This window comes from Eleutherodactylus coqui, chromosome 6 (genome assembly GCF_035609145.1).
Source record: "Eleutherodactylus coqui strain aEleCoq1 chromosome 6, aEleCoq1.hap1, whole genome shotgun sequence".
Lineage (NCBI taxonomy): Eukaryota > Metazoa > Chordata > Amphibia > Anura > Eleutherodactylidae > Eleutherodactylus > Eleutherodactylus coqui.
In genome coordinates, this window is record NC_089842.1 from 84,307,606 (window position 1) to 84,330,811 (window position 23,206).

Sequence of the window (23,206 nt, forward strand, 5' to 3'; positions counted from 1 at the left end):
TTCCAGGACTATCTTTTGGGCCCGACGTAAAAACGCCCAGTGCTACATTGGCCTTGCCAGGCGGTTTATGTCTCCGTAATGCGGCCATGTGATCTGATGCATTGGAATCCAATGCATCAGATCACAGCGCATATTGGCCAACTGTTAAAACGCTGGCTAATATATGCTCACATGAATATAGCCTTGGGCTCCTTTCACATAAGCGCATATCAGGTGCGTTCTCACGCCTGCTCAATATAAGCTGCCCCTCTGATGCATTGGTTAACGATGCATCAGTTTACATGGGCGTATTTCCACGGCATAAAAGCACTCGGCCGGCCAAGATGGTGCATTTCATCTGGGCGCTTTTACAGCGGTAGCTGCATAGGCTCCCATAGGAGTCTCATTACAGCTGCCGGAGAAGTAAGGTGGGAGGGAGTTTAGCAGGGTCAGTGCTAAACTTCCACCCCCTTGCCAGCTATTTGCAACGGGAGGGGGTGCTGAGCTAGTTGCTAGGCTCCTGCACCATCCTACCCCCTTCCCACTGGCTGCAACATGGGGGGGGGGGTGGGGGGAGAGGCGGCAGGAGCTTGGCACACTAGCTCCCGCCTCCTCCCCTTTCCGAGAGACAGCGAGGGGGAGACAGTTTAGCAGAGCTTAACCGCCCCTTCCCCCACTCGAAAGCATAGTGGGCTCAGCATTAGATTTCTATGCTCGTTCACTTTTTTTTTTCTTCATCACCGACAGGCGAATGTAACAGATGCCTGTGTGAATAAGCCCTAACTTAGTAGATTTTGCCTGATTTTAGCCATGACACATTTTTGAGTATCAAATGATGAATTCAATTATTAGACCTATACCCCTTGCGATAAGTTACAGCAGTTTTCAAGTCTTTTTTTTTTTTTTTTTTTGCTACCCAGAGTCTCCATGTGTCGATTTCCATAACATATCATCTTGTAGTTTGGGCTTTGGACATTTTTATTTGTGTGCTTTTTGAATATACTAACCATGTAAATTAACCTCCCAATCTTGGCTATTTGCATTAAAGTTTAATTTCCAATGCCATGGAATTTAACTATGGCTTTGATAGCAGTAGGGTTGCCTCACATGGAATGACTGTCAGGTGTGAAACAAGCCCATGGGTGGCAGGAGGGGCCACAGGCCTGTTCGGATCCTTTTTATTACGTCAGCCAACTTTCTTACGGTTCTGGGTTCCAACACCCAGGCACCGCTAATGACAGTGAAGGGTTTCTATTGACCCATGGTTCTGGTTCTTGCACCACAATACAAAGACTTGAATCAGGACCACCCTAGGCCCAATCACATGACTGCATCAGCACACAAACCAACCCCCTTCTCCTCCCCTGATAGTAGTCCTGCATAGAGCCACCGCTGGTTGCATGCTGTTTTTAGAGGGTTTTTGATTTTATACTTTTTAAAAGCGCCCTGCCCAAATGCGCTGTCTTGCCCGCCTGGGTGCTTTTATGATCTGATGCATATCGGCTGTATAAAAACTGCAAATTAGGAAAATACTAATGGAAATGAGGGAATCTACAGAGCGCAGCATGGAGAGGATGACTGCAACAAGATTGATTGCAGTTCCTGATGGAATTAGATTAGTTGTCCTTGTGATGTATTATTTAATAGATCAGTCAGCGTGAAACCCCCAGGCTGTCCAACCAGATGAGCAATAGTGAAATTGACCTAGTTTCGGCTGTGTGGATCTTTATGAGGATTGCTAGGATTTCTCAATGAACAAAGCAAATATTTTTTTTATCCCAATGATTCACTGTCACGTCCGCAACACCTCTCCATATAAAATACACACCAAATACTGTTCATAGGTTGTGGTACATTGATTGCAGCTTCAGGTGAATTCCATGACGTTTTTCCCATCAATCCAAAGTAACGTCCGTAGCTCCCTGACACTAATTCCTGAAATCAAATTTAGTGTCGGCCAATAGCCTCAAGATTTTCTCAGCATAAGACTTTCTAATGTTAAAAACTTATTGCACAAAAATCACAAAGCACAAACTTGCAATTTTTGTGCAAAGCAGTTTTAACATTAGGAAGTCCTATTAACATTCGAGTGTAAAAAAAAAAAAAAAAAAAAAAAAGCACTGATATCGCGATCACAAGTGTGAGGGCACCCCAGGGCCTCCTTCACATGGGCGACATATCACTGAGAGAAAATCACAGCGATATCACATCAGTGGTCCGTGCAATATTGCTGCGTATATACCACAATTTTGTAGCCCTACTTGCGAAGATTTTTTTGGGTGGAAAAGCTTGAAATAAAAGCCCTAGCTGCAGGGAAAAAAAAGAATATATCACCTTAGAAGCGCTGTCCAGCTCCGCTACATCTTCTTCCCGGTCCCCGGCACTAGACTTTAGCATCTCTTCTGGCCGGGGATTGAAAAATCCCTGCCTCCTGGAAGCACTGCCTCTAACTGGCTGAGTAGCGTGATGCTCAGCCAATAACAGCCATTCATTGGCTGTGATTAATTCAAGCGCTGGGTCTGATTGGCGTGTCCCTCAGCCATTTAGAGGTAGCGCTTCCTGTAGGCGGGGATTTTCTAATCCCCGGTGAAGACAACTACCAGGGAGAAGACGGGCCAGAGCCGGACAGCACTTCTAAGTAATGTTTTATTATTTTTTTTATTTCTCCAGCTAGGGCTTATTTTAGGGATTTGACAATAGGAATTCCTACTGTTAAAGTTGCATTGCATAGCACGAAAACCGTGTTTCACGTGGAGTTCTACTGCAGATTTCTGCAGCGGGAAATAAATCATAGCATGATCTATTTGCTGCAGATTTATGCCGCAGGAGGTCTCCGTTAATATAGCATTAATAGAGACCGCGATCACCAGCAGGCGCATTTTTGTTTTTAATCACTGTACTCCCATGGCATAAATCCGTGGGCGTATCCTGTGACGCTTGTGGGCACGAGCCCTTAAGATACACGTACATAGCCTTTTTTTCCTTCTGATTTTCGGACAAAAAAATCAGTACGAAAATAGCACCTATCTTTTGAATGGGTGTATCCACATGGGCTTTTTTTTTTACTCAAAAAATTGCAGCATTTTCTATTCTTTTCCAATTTTTGGACGGGAATAGCACGTTATTGTGCGGTCTCTGGCACATTAGACAGTCCACTGATGTGACGTTCGTGTGCTGAAACATGAGTTGCACCTGAGAATTTTGGGCCCAACTTTTCATTTATCAATCTGCATGTATCCTTAGTGTTTAAAGGGGTTGTCCCGCGCCGAAACGGGTTTTTTTTTTTTTTCAATAGCCCCCCCGTTCGGCGCGAGACAAACCCAATGCAGGGGTTTAAAAAAAAACAAAAACGGTTAGTACTTACCCGAATCCCCGCGCTCCGGTGACTTCTTACTTACCTTGCGAAGATGGCCGCCGGGATCTTCACCCACGGTGGACCGCAGGTCTTCTCCCATGGTGCACCGTGGGCTCTGTGCGTTCCATTGCCGATTCCAGCCTCCTGATTGGCTGGAATCGGTACACGTGACGGGGCGGAGCTACGAGGAGCAGCTCTCCGGCACGAGCGGCCCCATTCAGAAGGGAGAAGACCGGACTGCGCAAGCGCGTCTAATCGGGAGATTAGACGCTGAAGATTAGACGGCACCATGGAGACGAGGACGCTAGCAACGGAACAGGTAAGTGAATAACTTCTGTATGGCTCATAATTAATGCACAATGTACATTACAAAGTGCATTAATATGGCCATACAGAAGTGTATACCCCCACTTGCTTTCGCGGGACAACCCCTTTAAGCTTATATTCATTTACTTTGAACTTGATTTGTCACTTCTTTGCCAGAATGATGGGAGCACTGAGCTCAATGGAGGCCATCCAACCCGCAACCCATACGCAATTAACATTGCGTATGAGTCACAGGTACATTACAAACAGTAGGAAAAAAAAAACTGTACTGCACATGTTTAACGATGAGCAGCCGTGGTCATCCACAATACAGATAATTCAGGTATGTAAGGTAGCCGGGACAGAATCCGCTGCGGGCCTCCGGCTCGTGTGAAGTCGGACAAAAACAGAAGCAAAGCCCAGTCTTCTTTGCTGCTTCTCAGTGTGCCAGTGCACACGCACCCCATGGGGGCCAAGAAACTGACAGGAGATGTAGCGACTGCCTCATAGAACACAATGGACAAGCAGCCCACAGGAGGAGATAGGGGACACCGTTGGCATGAGCAGTTGCCATAAAACTAAGATATCCCACCACTAAATGATTTGTAGAGGTCTAACAAAGGGCAAGTTGTTTGATCGCTGTGTCCCCTTCTAAGTTATCCCTGCACAGTGATATTTTCAGCCTCCTAGCTCTGCAGGGAACTGCAGTATCATGCAACGCGAGTAGCAAGAAACAGTGAAGTAGACACAGCATTATAGTAGCGCTGCAATCCCTTCATTCTTAGGATAAATGTTGGGGTCCGTCCGCCACAGATCATAAAGCGCAGGGACCCCACGCGCAGGTAGATTAAGAGCTGGACCACATAAGCCAGTAATTAGTAACAGTCTTCACTTGGCAGCTCTATTAGCAGTAAAGTCACTTTAATTTGACACTCGTTTTGAGAACCTTACTATACAAAACCTAAAGTAGCATACAATTCAGAACGTTGTTGTTTGACCATGGTGTTACACAAGGGCTTAGAATACAATAGAAAAACCGGAGCCACGGAAATACCATTTAAGGATTTCTTATTTAACACTAAATATGTTTGAACAAATGGATTAAATTAAGAGGTTAATTTAACAATGGAGTATTGAATCTAATGTTTTATCACAATTAGAATCTGCCTTAGGTGTGAGCAAACACTAGCCTATATTCCTCCACCTAGTAATTATAAATGACTTATAAATGACTGGTTTCACCAGGTTACCATAAGCCCTCTTTGATTAGTCCCTTCATGTTGTCCTTATCAGGGTGATCAAATCCGAACCTGCTTAAAACTTAAAGTCTAATAATGCAGCCTCTCTTAACAGTTTGGGTGCCCTGCACTGCTTGAGGAGCACTCTTTAGTACATACAGGGTGGATGAAGGCAGCAACAGTTCCAAGCCCAGAACAATGGTACTCAACCATTTAGAAGTTAAAGTTCCATCTTAACTACTCCTAAATGTGCACAATGCACCCGTGTCTTATAGACTGGTCTCTACTTACACTTCTTGTTTAAGTTCAGCCGCTGTACAACCACCAACGGCATCCTCTGTAGCGTTTGTAGGTACCTTAGGGTGAAGTCACACGAACATATATCGGCTCGGTTTTCACGCCGAGCCGATATACGTTCGTGTGACTTCACCCTTAGAGTGTTGTAAGAAATCACTGCTTCTTTTCTCTCCAGCAACACCAACTCATCATGTCTTAAACACTAGCGTCCCATTGCTCTAGGTTCTCTTACTGAGAATTTCTTCCCTGCCTTCTACAGCTTCCTATCAGTTTGGTTAGCTGTTTCCTTCTACCAGCAGGGTAGGCCTGGGGGACCCACACCCACTCCTCCTCAGCTACTCCAAAACTTACTGCATCACTAGTTTTCTCAGAGCATGCTCAAAAGTCCTGATCCTCCTTTACAATCAGGTGACCTGAAGACCACCAATCAAATTGTCCAGGGTAAAATAAGGCAGTGGTTGTGGAGGCTATTCACTAGATGCCACTGTAACATTAAGTTTTACATTAGCCTTTAAAAATGTGTCAGCAATAACTATTATCTGTGCATTTTTTGCACATCCCCACTCCATGGACACATTTAACAAATCTCTCAATGGCATACGTGTCGTAGGGTGGTCACAAAAAATTAATGTTCACATTTTTTATGGGGGACCCACCCAAAAGTTGCCATCTGGTAAGGAAATAAGTTTCTGAAAGTTTCTGGATAACGTTAACCCGTGCCTCATCAACCTTGGTTATGATTTTAGAGAGTTTTTGTTAAAAAACATCACAGTTCTTCACCCATAAAACAAAAACTATTTATCCTAGAAACCCGATGATGGTCTCATTTTATTGATAATGTTCTTGTCCATAAATATAACTTTAACTCCTTTTTTCTTGCCACCAATAATATGCACAGTGGACACGTTTTGTAGGGTACCTCTGTTATTGGGGTTCTCTGAAAATGACTCTCCCTGCTACACATACAATGTACAACCAAGATGGCGAATAGGGCTTCTCTTTTTCGGAGGTCCTCTGTGTAGTTAGGGATTTGTTACTCATTCGTAAGCATGGGGTGTATATCCTAGACACCTCACATTGTGACAAAAACACCTTTGTCTGTTTGTTTTGTCTTTATTGGTCTTTGGCCCAATTATTTTAAATGAATATCAATAAAATATTTAATGTTTTAGGGTACTTATCTGTGATAGGGCCATCCTGCTGAGCAATATCGAAAAGGTCATCAAGGGTTGACTTGAAGGCTTCATTTTGAGCTCTACTTGAATTTCTGCCAGCAGGAAGTTTTTCAAGCTTTGCAACACAATTTGTTAAGTTTCTTGTTGGAATATTAGATTTTTCCCAGAAAATTAATACTTCTTGGATAGTACGTCTTGAAGCTTCTTTGATGCTGAGTTTGACTTGGTGCAAATTATAAAACAAACTTTGCAACACTTGAAAATTCGATAATAACTTACAACCAGTAATTTGATGAGATGCATACCTAATTAAAAAAATCTTTTTTTATGCCTTAAAGTCATGCAAGCTGTTGCTTTGGAAGACGAAGGTCCTGAATACATTTTCACTCAAAGTCAAAACTGAAAAAAAAAACAATAGCAAAGGTTACCAATTGAAATTCAAATATTGACTGCATTTTCTGCTGGTCACCACACCCCAAGAGCAGAAGGGAAGATATCTGGTAGGTTTGTTCCCTTTGTCTTTTTTGAAAGGGTCCCTTCCCTAAGAACAAGTAGTCTGTGACAAGGAAAGTAAGGCCTCCTCTCACATTCAACATACCAATCATTTGGACACTTGGAACACGCAAGGCCCTGAAAATTGCCTAATATCTTCAAATCTATAAGTCACACCCAAAAAGTGGTTGAAGCAATATTTGAAAGCAAGAACACTATCAATAGAATGAGACCCTAATTAGGTTCTTAGGACAAATAGTTTTAGTTTTATAGAAGAACTGTGATTTTTTTTTAACAAATATGCCTTAAAATAATAACTTCAAGGTTGATGAGGCACGGATTAATGTTATCCAAGTGATCTAAAACTTTAGGAACCTAATTTTCTTACCAATTGTCAAGTTTTACGAGGGTCCCCAAAAGATATCGCAAGAAAATATTTTCCCCATATACCCTACGACCACCCCAGAGTCTTTATAGTGTAGGGTTTCTCTTTGGCTCAGCAATTCAGCAGATCGACGAATAGATCTACTGCAGCGCTTTATTTCTGATCAAGAGGCTGCAGGGATTCTTTCTCAGCAGACACTCAGGTTGCTCCTAACCGCTCACACAGCAAGCTTCCAGGGCTTTCCATCATGACTTACAACTTGGGCACACTGCACCTCTGCACAGACCACATGCTTGTAATGCATTTCACCACTGCAACTTCACAAACAGCAACTTGTGTGCCATGTCCCTCCTTTTATTTAAAAGCAGGCACCACACTGCGGGGAAAGACTAGTGTTGCCACCCGGTCGGTAAAACACTGGCTTAGCCAGTAATTAAGTCCAAAGGCCGGTTCCGGTATTTATTTATTAATGTTACCTATGGCCGGGCAACAACCCCACGCCATCAAGCATTTCACTCTCTAGTTCCCATCTGGCCTCCGCTGATGTAATCAAAGACTCTGACCCCCTCCATCCGACAGCCTGCATGTCCTGCACACAGCACAAATGCCAGGGGGAGAGGGCAGGGGTAACAGTCTCTGATTATAGCAGTGACAGCAAGGCGGGAGCTAGAGAGTGAGTGAAATATTGGGACTCCTGAGGGGGGTACAATTACCAATTGTGGCTACTAGAATAATAAAGGAAAAAACATACATCATGAGCCACACCCCTAACCACACCCACACCTAGGGCCGCAATTTTTTTTACAAAGATGACAACCCTAGAAAAATCGTGTCCTACCATTCATCCATTAAAAGCAAATGCCCTGCCCCTTGTGATGTACTGTACATCTTCCAATAGTCACCGAGTCTGAAAGTAAATCTACACATACAACATCCATGGAGGCCGCACAGAGGCTATTACGCAACAGTTACATCATATACATTAAGAATGCATAATAATATTCAAATGTATCTAATAATTATCATTGCACCATCTCTCTCTGTAAACCTTGGGATCTGCAGATTGAACATTTCCAGGATAGCATTTCTGCTAATAGACGTTATTACTTTCCCCAATGAACATCAGCACTAAGGACCTTTACTGTTATAATCATCAGCATTTATCACATTTCCCTTGATAATCAGATATATCCTATGTCATCTTCTCAACTACCCTCTAGCACAGTGGTTCTTAACCTGGGTTCAGTGAGTCAGTCTCAGAGGTTCGTCAGCGGTCAAGACATACACACTGTGTGTCTGTACAGTCAGTTCACCCCACTCATATGATTCGTGATGCCCCCCACTGCGCATATGCTAGGCTAAAGGAATTCCTGGATCTTCTCCACTAGAAACTCTTGTTTCTCTCTTTTCTGGTTAACCACACCCACTGACCTATCAGGAAGCTTCTTTCTCTTTAGAGGTCAGGTGGGCCTGTTTGTAAAGAGTAATTTCCTCCCACGTCCTCAAGCTTTTGCATTGGAGGTGCTGTAATTAAATTAGTCTCTAGCTCTACTTCTTTCTGGGCTAAACATAGCTAAGTGAACTTTGACTCCAAAGCCAAGTAATTTCTTTAGTGCCATACTTTGGGTCTCTAGACTTATTAATATTTCAATTACTTCGTACTAACCATGTTGAGAAAAAAAGGGGTTGGACAAACATGTACAATATGGATTCATGTGTATAATGGAACGCGATTAGAGATGAGTGAGCACCCAAATGCTCGGGTCTGCGTTATTCGAGTCGAGCTTTTTGGAAAATTCGAGAGCTCTACTCGAGTAACGAACCCCATTGACTACAATGGGAGACTCGAGAATTTTTTTTCCCTTGGTTCGTGTTCTCTCTCTCTCTCTCTCTCCCTCTCTCCCTCTCCCTCTCCCTCTCCCTCTCCCTCTCTCTCTCTCTCTCTCTCTCCCTCCCTCTCCCTCTTCCAAAAAATTTGCCATTGACACATGCGCTGCAGCGGGCAGGGGCCACAATAGGCACGTCACAGCAGGGAGGAGCCAAAAACTGGGGCGGGGTCGAACACAGCGTGATGCTCCTTCGAGTAATGAGCACCATCGAGTACGCTAATACTTGAACGAGCATCAAGCTCGACAGAGTACGTTCACTAAACTCTAAACGCGATGTGAGTCAGCATCTTCAATACATAATTTGCAATGCCAAGTTGAGTCATTTTAGTCTAGCACTGGAAAAACTAAAGGAACACTTTCTACGGCTGCATAGAGGTGAGAAATACAAGAACACAACGCTCACTGAATTCAAGGTGAAGAGAGCCAGATTCGATGGAACGGCTACTCTGCCTGTTCTCGGCTTTATACCCATCAACTAACTGATCCTCACAGCATCGTACGAAGTTGCATACCTGATCACAAAGCAGGACAAACCACACATAACTGGTGGAACACTCGTAAAACCAGCTGTGTTAAAGATGGCAAATATCATGCTGGGAAAAGCTGCTGAAAATAAGTTATCCCAAATTCCTTTTTCAAATGACACCCTTGGCAGCAGAATAGGTGACATGAGTGATGACATCTTGGCACAAGTAGTTGGAGATCTGATTTCAAGCCCAGCAAAATTCAGCCTCCAACTCAACAGGACCACCAATGTTTCCAATCTAGGCCAGCTTGTTGTATTTCTGTGCTTTGTGAAATACGATGTGATAAAGAAAGATTTTTTATTTTATAAGCCTCTTACAACAACAACTAAGGCAGCCAGCATGAAGAAACTTGTGGATGACTTCTTCAGAGACAATCTTTTGTGGGATCTGGTTTCTGCTGTTTGTTCGCACGGAGCTCCAGTCATGCTGGGACGAAACTCTGGTTTTGGTGTGCTAGTGAAAGGCAATGCACCACACATCATTGTTATGCACTGTGTTCTGCACAGGAATGCGTTGGCAACACAAACCTTGTCTCCAAAACTGTCAGAAGTATTAAAAATTGTAGTGGAATGTGTGAACTATGTACAAAATAGTGCTCTGAAGAACCGCATCTTCAAAGAGCTATGTAATGAAATGGGCTCTGAATTTGAGGTAATTTTGTACCATTATAACGTTTGGTCGTTATCCCTGGAAAAGGTGCTGAATCGTGTTTTTGGCATGCGTGTGAAATTAACCCTGTTTTTGCGAGAGCACCAACATTGCCATGTAGATTGCTTCAAAAATTCTGAGTTTTGGCGTACATGGCCGATATCTTTGATGCTTCTCGATCATCTCATTCAACAGATGCAGGTCGATGGAGTCAATATCATCAAAACGGAAGAAAACCTGAAGGCTTTTCGAATAAAGCTACCGTTATGGAAACGACAAGCAGAGAATGATAAATTCGCAAGCTTTCCCCTCTGGATGACTGTGTAAGTAAGATCGAAGATGTGTCTGTAATTGGGGACATTTCTGCACCCAGTGTACTGAAGCAAGCAATTGCCATTGACTTAGATGAGCTTGCAAAGTCTCTCGATGGATACTTCCTCACCAGAGAGTCATATCCAGCATGGGTGAGAGAGCTGTTCACACTTAATGTTGTGACAGCAGATCTCAATGATGAATACCTAGATAAAATAATTGAAGTTTAGAAGAGCCAGGTTCAACAGCAACTCTTTAGAACAACAACGCTCTCAACGTCTTGGTGTCCCCAAATTGCAGCATGCCTTCTTATTGCTAAGAAAGCCCTTGAGATACTCATACCATTTGTTACAATGTATCCTTTTTGAGAATGCTAGACATAAAAACAAAGATAAGGAACAGACGCGGTTGCGAAAATGATATGAGAGTGGCACGTGCGGAGGTGAAGCCGTGCATTTCTGAACATGTCTCTGAAAGGCAACAGCAAAAGTCACACTGATTTGCAGTACATATTCATTGAGTTCATTGTGTACAACTGATGCATGATTCTTTTTGTGCACTAATAAAATATATATGTCGTGACGCTACAAATGGCTATGGTCAGCGCTAATTTTATTATTATTATTTGTGGCTGGCAATTAATTGTGATTTGTTTTGTTCGGACGCCAGTGCCCTTGGGTACAATTTGTAGTTGTGAGTGGTGAGGTGTGGAATAATAAACAGATCCAGATATTTTGCTTAAATTGTTGTAAACACAGTATTATTAAATAAGTCAGTGAGATGAGGCAGGTTTCTTCATCACATTCAGTGCATAGTAAGTGATACACAAATTGCAACAATGTACATATACCTATGTTTTGAATTTGAAAATCTTTTATCTTATTTTTCCAATTACGAAGGGTTCAGTGAATGCACGTATGAAACGTGCGAGGTGCAGTACCTCCAACAAGATTAAGAACCACTGCTTTAGCAGTTATTGCATTTATCAGACTACAGTAGGTCAACTTTCTAATCCCCCATACAAAGGACTCAACATTTTTGGTTATGATCATACATAATTATATAAAAACTGTAAAAAGGTTTAACCACTTGGTGAACTTTTATGGTGCTAGCACAATGCCATAAATGTACAGCACTGGGATGGCACAGACACAGGAGCTGTGGGTGTCAGCTCTATATTACTCCTATCCCAGCTGTCCAAAAAAGAACATACCCTTTAAAACAACACACATGTACTGCGTTAACACCTTAATCAGTAGCTAATGATGGAGCCCATGAATAATTTATCAAGTGTAACCTGCAATTGAATAATTAATTGAACTGGGTTTTCTCATGTCTCTGAAAAACTCAATCGGAAGCAAGACTGAACAAGCTTGGCGTTACCTATGATAAGACTTGATGGGCAGGGACCTATGTGGATGCCCCAGGGGCAGGATACCATGTTCTGTAGGCTTTAGAGAGCATTGTGTTCCAACAGTAACTGTTTATTTTCTCTTGTTTGATTTATTTTTATCATCTTTCTGTTACATAAAAATTGAGTAACTTGGTGGCTTCTATTTCACTGTGTAATCCTGTCCAACAAGAAGGTGAATACAAGGCCAAGCAAGAGGTGACTAAGCTGCTGCCAATACTGATGCTTAATTTTATAGTGACGTTATAAGGCAGATGCATGAATCATTTAGATCATTTTTAATTAGCTGTTTTTTTGTATGCTGTTTTTAGGTGACTTAAACCACAGGAACCACTTGTTTCATATTGGTGATTGGAAGAATATGAATTTCCTTCCAACAGATAATAGATGAAAGAACACATACAACTGCCAGTCAAAAGTCTTTGGGCAGCATGAACATTTATGGTTTAAGGGGGAAAACATTCAAGAATAACACAGATATTTGATCAAAACAAAAAAATATATATTTATTCACAGTGTATAAGGAACAATATAGAAACTTTGCTTTTCAAGATCTTATGAGTCAAAGAAAAACATCCAACTTTCTTTTAATTAAAAAAAAAAACTACTCTAGGCACCCTCCTGACTACATTTTGTAAAATGCTTGGTTCTAATTGCTTCAATGAGGCTCGCTTGAGAGGCTAAACATGGTTTCCTCACTGCATATCCGAGTTCTTACCATAGAAGTTCAACTAGGTTTTGATTGAGTGATTGTAGCGGCCATTCCATTATTTTAAGATACCCTCTTCTTTCCTCAACAGGTAGTTCTTGCAAAGTTCTGAGGTGTGTTTTGGGTCATTATCTTGCTGCATAATGAATCCCCAGCTTAACAGTTTCTTTCCTGCAGGGGCTGCATGGTGAACCAGGATTTTGTGGTACCTCTTGTGCTTGAGAATTCCCTTGATTCTATACAGTATACTCACTCCTCTATAGGAAATTGTCCCCTAAACCACTACAGACCCTATTTTTATTTTGCTCCCAAACACCTCAAATTTTTAAAAAATCTTCTGTGGTCCAATTCTTGTGTTTCTGCACCCACTGCAGTCTTTTCTATTTATTTACAGTCTTAAGAAGTGGTTTCCACACAGCAACTCTACTGACAGTCAAGCTGATCTGAGTCTCCTCTCCATTGTTTCTATAGATACCTGCTTGACATGGCCTAAGTTGAAATCTGCTTGAATTTTAGGAGCAGTTCGCTGTCTATCTTGTCTGGAGAGCAGCATGATGGAATAATCTTCTGCTCTCATAGTCTCCTGTGGCTTCCCACTTCATGGTTGAACTTTGTTGGGTCCAGTTTCATGAAAACGCTTGATGGTGCATTCAACAGCAGACCTGGGGATCCTCCTTTGTGGCAATGTCACGAACGGGGAGACCACCTTTGGTGCAATATGCATTGATATGGCCCTCGTCTCTGTCCACATTTGCTCACAGCCGAGGATTCATCTCCTATGATTCACCAACTGTAAGTCCTTATGATCACATATAAATAATAATTGCCTTGAGTCCATGTTATCAAATTCTCATCTTTCACATTTCCACAGTTGATGTCAAGTTACTAAGGTTATGATAACACGGTAGAAATACTTGTTAACACATGGCCAACAACACAACGCCAAGCAGGATGTAAATTGATCACTGTTGTCAACTGTATGCTTACTTATAAGAGTTTATGTTAGGAATGTGTAGCTGTTTAGTAATGTTATATTTTAATTAGACAATGTCCTCGTGTTTTAATTAGTTGTTAATATGCACCCTGAAACTTTTAATGCATATGGTGTCCAAAAACATATGACGGCTTTGTAAGACTATGGGTGTACGGCTCCTAAGTATCCCATCCATGGGTTCTTCAATATCACAGCAAGTGTGAAGAGAATGTAGGCAGCACTTGCTGTGAAAGAAGACATATGTCCATCCTACCCCCCCATGTTGATCCAGAGGAAGACTAAAAAAACCAAATAAGGTAGAGGCCAATTTTCCTCATTTAAGGGAAAGAATTCCTTCTGGACTCCAAGTTTGGAAATCGGAATAGTCCCTGGATCAACAGCTCTTCTGAAGTAATTAGTGACTATAACATGTAGTATTGTAATGCTCTAGAAAGGTGTCCAGGCCCCTCTTAAACGCTTTAATCTAATTTACCATCGCCACATCCTCAGGCAGAGAGCTCCATAGTCTAACTGCTCTTACAGTAAAGTACCCCCTTCTATGTCGGTGTAGAAACATTCTTTCCTCTAGACCTAGAGGATGCCCCCTTGTTACAGTCACAGTCCTGTGTATAAATAGATGATAGGAGAGATCTCTGTATTGACCCCTGATATCTTTATACATAGTCATTAGGTCACCGCTCAGTTGTCTTTTTTCTAAACTAAATCATCCCAATTTTTGATAACCTCTAAAGCTCTGATATATCCTTCTTGAGTACTGGTGCCCAACACTGTACACAATATTTCATATGCGGTCTGACCAGTGTCTTGTAAAGAGGAAGAACGATGTTCTTGTCATGTTCCACCTAGACCTCTTTTGCTGCCTGACATTGGTTTCTCCAGTTAAGTTTACAGTTAACTAACATCCCCAAATCCTTTTCGATGTCAGGGTTACCCAGTGGTTTCCCATATAGCGTGTAATGGTGACATGTATTTCTTCTGCCCATGTGAAGAACTTTACATTTATCAGTGTTAAACCTCATTTGCCACTTTTCTGCCCAAGCCCCCAACTTATCCAGATCATTTTGCAACTGCATTCTGTTCTCTCTTGTGTTGCTTTACAATCTTTGATATCATCTGCAAATATTGATATTTTACTGTGCGAGTCTTATACCAGGTCATTAATAAACATATTAAAAAGAATAGAGCCCAGTACCTACCCCTGTGGTACCCCACTAGTAACAGTGACCCAATCAGAGTGTCTACCATTAATAATTACCCTCTGCTTTCTATCATTAAGCCAACACACTGTTCAACAATCCTAGGATTTGTTGAAGATTGCCCCTTCTGTCCCCCTAATAACTAAGTTTCCCACTGCCTCAACCTGTCAAGCCTGCCCTGTGCTCGTATTCCCCTTCTTACTGGAGCAGACATCCCCCTGACGGTTGGAGACCGTATCGTGCTGCAGCAGAGCTAATCCTGTAACGGCATCCCCCTCTTTTGCCAACGTTGCAAACTTGTTGTGTTGTGCCAGTTCCGAAATTGGTCTTCCCGGATCTCTTCCCTCTATCTCTCATTCTGTCACCCAGCTAGCTGCCTGCTCATCCTGCTCTCACAAACTGCCATCCACCACAACAGCAACCCCAACTAGTGCCTGCTCAGTAAGCAACAAACTGCTTTCCATGTTGCTAATGGATCTCAGTGTTGTAAGCTGCGCATTTAAATGCAGGATCTGGGCTTCCAAATGTGCAACAACTAGTACAGCTGTTAGGAGCGGCAGCTCTCGGGGTCTCCGCGTCCGCACTACTGGTCCTATAATTCGAGCTGATTGGGTGCGGCGCAGGGGATCTCCGGTCTTGGTGACCTCCCCGGGCAGTCGGGGTCCCGGACACTGGCTCCGGGCGCGTGCTCCTGTGCTCAGGGGGTGGCGCCTGGGTGGTCAATTGCTAGAGATGCGGCGATGCAGTCCACGTTGCCATGACATCCTGACTAGCAGCATCTGCACTTGCTGCTGGATGTCTGGGATCTGCACTCGCTGCCTTTTGCCTGGGTCTGGCTGCTGGCAGGCTCCCCGCCCCAATCAGCTGCTGGGGCGGGAGTTCTGACAGCATTTAAACGTACCTTTTTCCTTCCAGCATTGCCAGTGTATGTTTGTCTCCAGGCTACACCCGCATTGTTCTCATCTGATTTCCCGTTGTGACCCTCTGCTTTTGGACCTGACTTTGACTTCGCCTGATCCCTGGTACCGCGTATTCTCCTGTTGCCTCCCCGCACTTCCTGACTTGCCTCTCTGTCTGTTTGTCTCTGTATTTGTTTGTAAGTCTGACCCCCTGTCCCGCTTCCCTAGTGAGTATAGGGACTGTCGCCCAGTTGTCGCCCTGGGGCCTAGCCCATGGGGGCAAGTAGGTAAAGACAGGGGTTGCGGGTAGCTTTAGGGACTTCCAGTACCTGAATCCCAGTACCTGACAGTTACACTGGCCCGACAGGGTCAGACTTTTTTCCTCCGACCGGCTATGTTCACCGCTCCTATGGAGGCCGTGTCGGCCTTGGCAAACCAGGTCCAGGCCTTGACTAACCTGACACAGGACCTGACTTCCCGCTTGGAGCACCAGGAACAGGTGTTGGCTAAGGCTCAGGTTCAGCCTTCCCCGATGCTGGCGGCTATCTCTGAGCCTCAGGCCACGCTGCCTGAATTTTTTTCTGGGGAAAGGAAGCAGTTCTTCTCGTTCCGGGAAGGCTGTAAACTGTTTTTTGATTTGCAATCCCACTCGTCTGGCACTGAGTACCAGAGGGTGGGCATTGTGATTTCCCGACTGAGAGGAGAACCTCAAAACTGGGCATTCTCCTTACCCCCTGACTCTCCCTCACGACAGTCTTTAGACACGTTTTTCTCTGCGCTGGGTCAGATCTATGACGAACCCGACCATGCTGCCTACGCTGTCGCCCAACTGTTGTCCTTGCGCCAGGGTCAGAAGGTGGCAGAAGATTATTGTTCCCAATTCAGACAGCACTGCACTGAGTCGGGGTGGAACGACTCAGCCCTTAAGGACTTGTTCTTGACCGGTCTATCTGAAGACCTAAAAGATCTGCTGGTTGCCCAGCCGTTGCCTGGTACCCTGGAACAAGCAATGGCGTTAGCCATCCGAGCTGACCGGCGCCTGAGAGCCAGACGATCTGCTCGGCCCAGTCTGGTCCATCCGGCCTCCCCGGCCTCCCCGGCCACTTCCACGGCAAGACCGACAACCTCACCTCCCCCCACTGAACCCCTGGAACTGGGGACAATGTCACCTAAACAGTGAAGGGAATATCGGTTAAAGAAGAACCTTTGTTTTTATTGCGGAGAGTCTGGTCATCGCATCGCTACCTGCGGGAAAAAACCTTGGCGGGAGAAACTTCCGCTCCTAGGCAGTTGTCAGGAGGACTGTCTAGGGGCTCAGGTACCCCCTGTTGTGTCTAAAATGTTCTTGCCCTGCACTTTGGAGTTCCGTTCCTTCTCTCGTGCAGGACAAGCTTTTGTTGATTCTGGGGCAGCAGCAAACTTTGTGAATTTTGTTTTTGTGGCTCAGATTTTTGGTTCCTTGCTACATTTAGATCTTCCTATTCAGGTTAAAGGGGTAGACTCCACTTCCTTGCATGCTGGCCTCGTCAATCTTGTTACTCCAGAGTTGACATTCACATTGGAACCCTGCATACTGAGACTTGCACCTTCCTCGTTATGGTTAAGGGAACACAATCCCATTATTAATTGGAACACGGTGGAGCTGGTCAAGTGGGGGTCCCACTGTACCAATCACATGAATCCAGTGGCTCTGGATACTTCTGTTTTGGAGGGGGTCGAGTTACCTGACTATATTGCTGAGTTTTCTGATGTTTTCTCCAAACAACTTTCTGAAGTATTGCCTCCTCATGGAGAATTTGATTGTGAAATTGATGTGATCCCAGGTGTTAAACTCCCGAAGGGTTGGATCTACAATGAAACTGTTCCTGAGAGGGAGTCCATGAAGGACTATATTCAGGACAGTTTGACCAAGGGATATATCATTACACCATGTGATATTCAGATGGATCCAGTTAAGGTGAAAGCTATCACGGAATGGGCTCAGCCTGTTACCCTAAAAGCCCTGCAGCGCTTCCTGGGGTTTACTAATTATTATCGTAAGTTCATTAAGAACTTCTCCATGGTGGCTAAACCTTTAACAGATCTCACCAGAAAGGGGGCGGATGTGAGTAATTGGTCTCCAGATGCTCTTGCGGCCTTCACTACCCTGAAGGCTGCTTTCTCTTCAGCTCCCGTCCTCATCCAACCTGATCTATCCAGTTCATTCGTGGTGGAGGTAGACGCCTCCGATTTTGGAGTTGGAGCGGTACTGTCCCAAGGTACCTCCACACTCACAAACCTTACGCCTTGTGCCTACTTTTCCAGAAAATTCTTCTCCACAGAACGAAATTACGATGTAGGTAACCGGGAGTTACTAGCTATTAAATAAGCATTTGAGGAAGGGAGGCACTTCCTGGAAGGAGCTCTCCATCAAATCACTGTACTTACAGACCACAAAAGCCTCATGTATCTAGACTCCGCCAAGAGGTGGAATGCTCGACCAGCCTGCTGGGCCCTGTTCTTTTCAAGGTTCAATTTTGTAGTGACTTACAGACCCGGCTCAAAGAATGTTAAAGCAGATGCCTTGTCTAGGAGCTTTGATACCCCGGAACTTGCAGAATCTGAGCCAAAGAGTCTCAGGAGACGTCCTGAGGGTCCTCTTCTCCCTGTGCCCATTCCTTCTAGGCCATGGTCCCACCTGTCCACGGACTTTATAACTGATTTGCCTCCATCGCTTGGGAACACTGTCATTTGGGTCATAGTCGATCGTTTCACCAAGATGGCACATTTCGTTCCGCTAAGCAAACTACCTAATGCCAAATTATTATCTGAAATATTTATCAAGGATGAAGTTCGACTGCATGGGATTCTGGAGGATATTGTCTCGGATAGAGGGGTACAGTTTGTTGCTCGCTTCTGGCGAGCTTTCTGCAAAAACCTAAATATTAACTTGTCCTTTTCATCGGCATTCCATCCTGAGTCCAATGGACAAATTGAACGCATGAATCAAGAATTGATCCAGTACCTGCGACTTTTTGTTTCTGATAATCATTTTTAGTGGACCTATTACTTATCTCTCGAAGAATTTGAATTCAATAATCATGTCAATTCATCTTCCCAAGTTTCGCCGTGTTTCTGTAATTATGGTTTCCATCCTCGATTTGCACTGTCTACCCCTCCTGCTTTGAACACTCATCCACTGATACCGCTATTGATGAACTGTGCATAGTTTGGGCCCAGGTTCATAAGAACCTTCAGGGTTCCCAGGAGAAGGTACTTAGGCAGTCTAATAAGAAACGCACCATCACTGCACCTTTTGTGGTTGGGGAGCAAGTCTTATTGTCTTCTAAGAATTTGAGACTGAAGGTTCCGTCTTTAAAACTTGCACTGCGGTTTATTGGTCCTTTTTCTATTTCGCAGGTTATTAACCTGCTGGCTGATAGATTGTCTCTTCCTGGCTCTTGGAAGATTCATAATGTTTTTCATAAAAGCTTGTTAAAAAGATATGTGACTCCAGTTTTGCCCACCCATGACCCACCCTCTCCTACGCTGGTGCATGAAGAATTAGAATATGAGGTGGAGAGAGTTGTTGACTCCAGGCGGGTTCGGGGCTCAATGCTGTATCTGGTCCACTGGAGAGGGTTTGGCCCTAAGGAACAGACGTGGGTTCCTGCCAGAGATGTTCATGCCCCATGTCTGGTCCGATTATTCCACAGGGTCTTTCCTCTTAAGCCCGCTCCGGGTCTTGGGGGTCCAGTGTCCCCCCGTAGAAGGGGGGGGGGTACTGTTAGGACCGGCAGCTCTCGGGGTCTCCGCGTCTGACCACTGGTCTTATCACCCGAGCTGATTGGGTGCGGCGCAGAGGAACTCCGGTCTTGGTGACCTCCCCGGGCAGTCGGGGTCATGGACACTGTGCTCAGGGGGCGGCGCCTGGGTGGTCAGTTGCTGGAGATGCGGCGATGCAGTCCACATTGCCATGACATCCTGACTAGCAGCATCTGCACTTGCTGCTGGATGTCTGGGATCTGCACTCGCTGCCTTTTGCCTGGGTCTGGCTGCTGGCAGGCTCCCCGCCCCAATCAGCTGCTGGGGCGGGAGTTCTGACAGCATTTAAACGTACCTTTTTCCTTCCAGCATTGCCAGTGTATGTTTGTCTCCAGGCTACACCCACATTGTTCTCATCTGATTTCCCGTTGTGACCCTCTGCTTTTGGACCTGACTTTGACTTCGCCTGATCCCTGGTACCGCGTATTCTCCTGTTGCCGACCTGGACTTCCTGACTTGCCTCTCTGTCTGTTTGTCTCTGTATTTGTTTGTAAGTCTGACCCCCTGTCCCGCTTCCCTAGTGAGTATAGGGTCCGTCGCCCAGTTGTCGCCCTGGGGCCTAGCCCAGGGGGGCAAGTAGGTAGGGACAGGGGTTGCGGGTAGCTTTAGGGACTTCCAGTACCTGAACCCCAGTTCCTGACAACAGCTATATGCACCCAAAAATGGCTATTCAAGGACTGCACACATGGCACAAGATGTACACTGGAAGGCATTGTCAATCATGGGGCACATTCTAAATGGGGATCATACAGATAGATTGGCTAAAAGTAATGTATGCAAACATTCAAATAGATAAGTAGTAATTTAAATACAAGTGATTCTTCCAAAGTCCCTGAATCAAAAATCACTAATCCCAAGTCACATACTTAAAGGGGTTGTCCCGCGGCAGCAAGTGGGTCTATACACTTCTGTATGGCCATAATAATGCACTTTGTAATATACATTGTGCATTAATTATGAGCCATACAGAAGTTATAAAAAGTTTTATACTTACCTGCTCCGTTGCTGGCGTCCTCGTCTCCATGGTGCCGACTAATTTTCGCCCTCCGATGGCCAAATTAGCCGCGCTTGCGCAGTCCGGGTCTTCTGCAGTCTTCTATGGAGCCGCTCGTGCAGAATGCAGGCTCCGTGTAGCTCCGCCCCGTCACGTGCCGATTCCAGCCAATCAGGAGGCTGGAATCGGCAATGGACCGCACAGAAGAGCTGCGGTCCACGGAGACAGAGGATCCCGGCGGCCATCTTCAGCGGTAAGTATTGAAGTCACCGGAGCGCGGGGATTAAGGTAAGCGCTCCGGTAAGCTTTCTTTACCTCCCTGCATCGGGGTTGTCTCGCGCCGACCGGGGGGGGGGGGGGGGGGTTGAAAAAAAAAAAAACCCGTTTCGGCGCGGGACAACCCCTTTAAAACACATCACACCTATGCTTTTTTTGACCGATCGATAGTGTTCAGAAAATCATTCTATTAAGCGAAACTGAACAGTAATCATTTAGTTTAAACGCTAGCCAATGTTTAAACGCAGAATGAGAATTGTGTAGTTCTCGTTCAGTTTCGGCCGGCATAAAAACCAGTGCCGACTCACTTTTTGGGCAGTTTAAACAGTGATCGTTCATTGTTTCACATAGGGATGTGAAACACTGAACAATAAGTAAATGAGAACTGCACAAATCTCAACGAGAATCACATAGTGTAAACAGACTGCCTGAGCGCGAACGAGCTGGCGATGACATCACCAGCTCCTCCGCTCAGGCAAACAAGAATCGTAAGATTCTAGTTCCATGTAAAAGCATCATTAAGAATACAATAAGCTTAGAAGACACACTCACTTATGTTTGCTTTATATGGCACTTATCTGTAATACCTCTGCACCTCCTCTGTTTATACATTGTAAAACAATAATTATGTGAACAGATTCATATAATTCATATATAAAATACCATAAATTGATGGCGCATGAGTGTGATTATAGGATCATGAGTATCATAAAAGTATATAAATGCTACATTAGTAATGACACCGCTAATTAAAAAGTCGAAAAATATAAATACCAAACATAGGGAGAGGCAGGGCTGCATTTTCCATTCCTCGATGTCTTAGCGTTCACAAACTCTACCGTGTATCTCCAGGATTAAACTAATGAATAGATCATTTTCTCATACTGCGCATGCATTCTCATAAATTTAGAGAGATTAGTGCTGTGAGAATGCCACTTTAATGGTAATCCCAAAGAACATAGATCAGCTTATACATAACACGCAGTCAATGGTGTTTTATATACTGCAAATCATAAATACTCCACACATGATCGCCTGATCCCATAATCTCCACCAATGTAAAGAGAAGACCCCCAACATATGTAATATCCGGAAATCCCTTCCTAACTCAAGTATTCATACTGGGTGTACAGTGGTTCCTTAGCAACCAGCCAGATAAAGGAAGAACTAATTGAAGCACATATGTGCAGAAACTATTGCCAAGGAAGAACATAGAAAATACTTGGGTTGGGAAGAGATTTCTGGACACTCTATATGTTTGAGGTTCAGTCTTTACTTTTGGAGGATATTATGGAGTCATGAGGGCATGTTTAGTGTATTTATGCTTTGCACTATGTAAAGTTTTATTGAATACATGTCATATATCAGCTAATCTATGTTTTTATGTGTTTACCCTTTGTTAAGATGGGGCTGTACCTCAACATAAAGAAAACAAAGTTAATGACAGCAAGTAATGGTACAGTCCATGTAAAAATCAACAATGAGGAAACTGAAGTGGTTAAATATTTCCTCTTGCTCAGATCCAAGTTTGACGGCAATGGAGAATCAGAACCAGAAATCAAGTGAAAAATTGCCCTTAGCCACAGTACGATACAAGGAATGGCAAGGATATGGAAGAGCAAAGATATTAGCATTGCTACAAAGATCCGAATGATAAATGCAATTGTGTTTCCGATCTCCATATACACATGCGAAAGTTGGCCACTCGGGAAAGGAGATAGGAGGAAAATTGATGTTTGCGAACTATGGTGGTGGAGAAAAATATTGTGTATACCATGGTTGGCATTGGTCACCAAGAAGATGGTCCAAGAGCGTAGCAAACCAAAAATATCTCCAGAGGACAAAATCACCAAACAGCGGCTCTCATACTTTGGACATATCATGTGAGCCAACTCTCTGGAAACAACATGGAGAAGAAGTCATGAAGAAGAGGGCGCCAAAGAAAACGCTGACTGAATGTAATCAAAGGGTAACAAACATGCATATTGAAGAACTGAAATAAGTATAGAAGGATAGGAAAGCATGGAGAACGGTGATCCATGAAGTGACGGAAAGTCGGCCTCGACTGAACAGATAATAATCATCATCAAGATGGTGCCCTCAGAGCCCAGATCTCTTTACACGCATGTACAGTGAGAAAAAATGATCTATGAGTTTTGTGAACACCGAGGCATGGAACGATAAGAGATGACAGACTGCCTCTCCCAATTTTGCTTGTTTATATTTTATGACTGATGTTTTAATGTGTTGTGTCACTATTAATACAACATTCACATGGCATTAATGTATGCATTCATGATATTTACGATGTAATAAACGC

The 23,206-nt window shown here is 44.0% G+C and overlaps 1 protein-coding gene across 2 annotated transcripts; it reads left to right on the plus strand.

Moving 5' to 3' along the window:
* The first annotated feature begins 9,524 nt into the window (after nucleotides 1-9,524).
* Nucleotides 9,525-22,353, plus strand: LOC136631377 (protein FAM200C-like). 2 transcript variants are annotated; one of them, XM_066605652.1, is made up of 3 exons: nucleotides 9,525-10,294; nucleotides 10,487-10,614; nucleotides 22,291-22,353. In XM_066605652.1, the coding sequence occupies exons 1-3, from the start codon at nucleotides 9,695-9,697 to the stop codon at nucleotides 22,310-22,312; spliced, it is 750 nt and encodes a 249-aa protein (XP_066461749.1). In that variant the 5' UTR covers nucleotides 9,525-9,694; the 3' UTR covers nucleotides 22,313-22,353. The 2 variants fall into 2 exon arrangements, with proteins under 2 accessions (XP_066461749.1, XP_066461748.1); XM_066605651.1 differs by having other exon boundaries at nucleotides 9,525-10,614.
* The last annotated feature ends 853 nt before the right edge of the window (nucleotides 22,354-23,206 follow it).

Excerpts from the sequence above, each read along its gene's own strand:
- LOC136631377 (XM_066605651.1), top strand. The coding sequence starts at position 9,695 with ATGGCAAATATCATGCTGGGAAAAGCTGCTGAAAATAAGTTATCCCAA. Across the intron at positions 10,615-22,290 it reads TTTCCCCTCTGGATGACTGT|ATGGGGCTGTACCTCAACAT; the intron begins GTAAGTAAGATC and ends CCCTTTGTTAAG.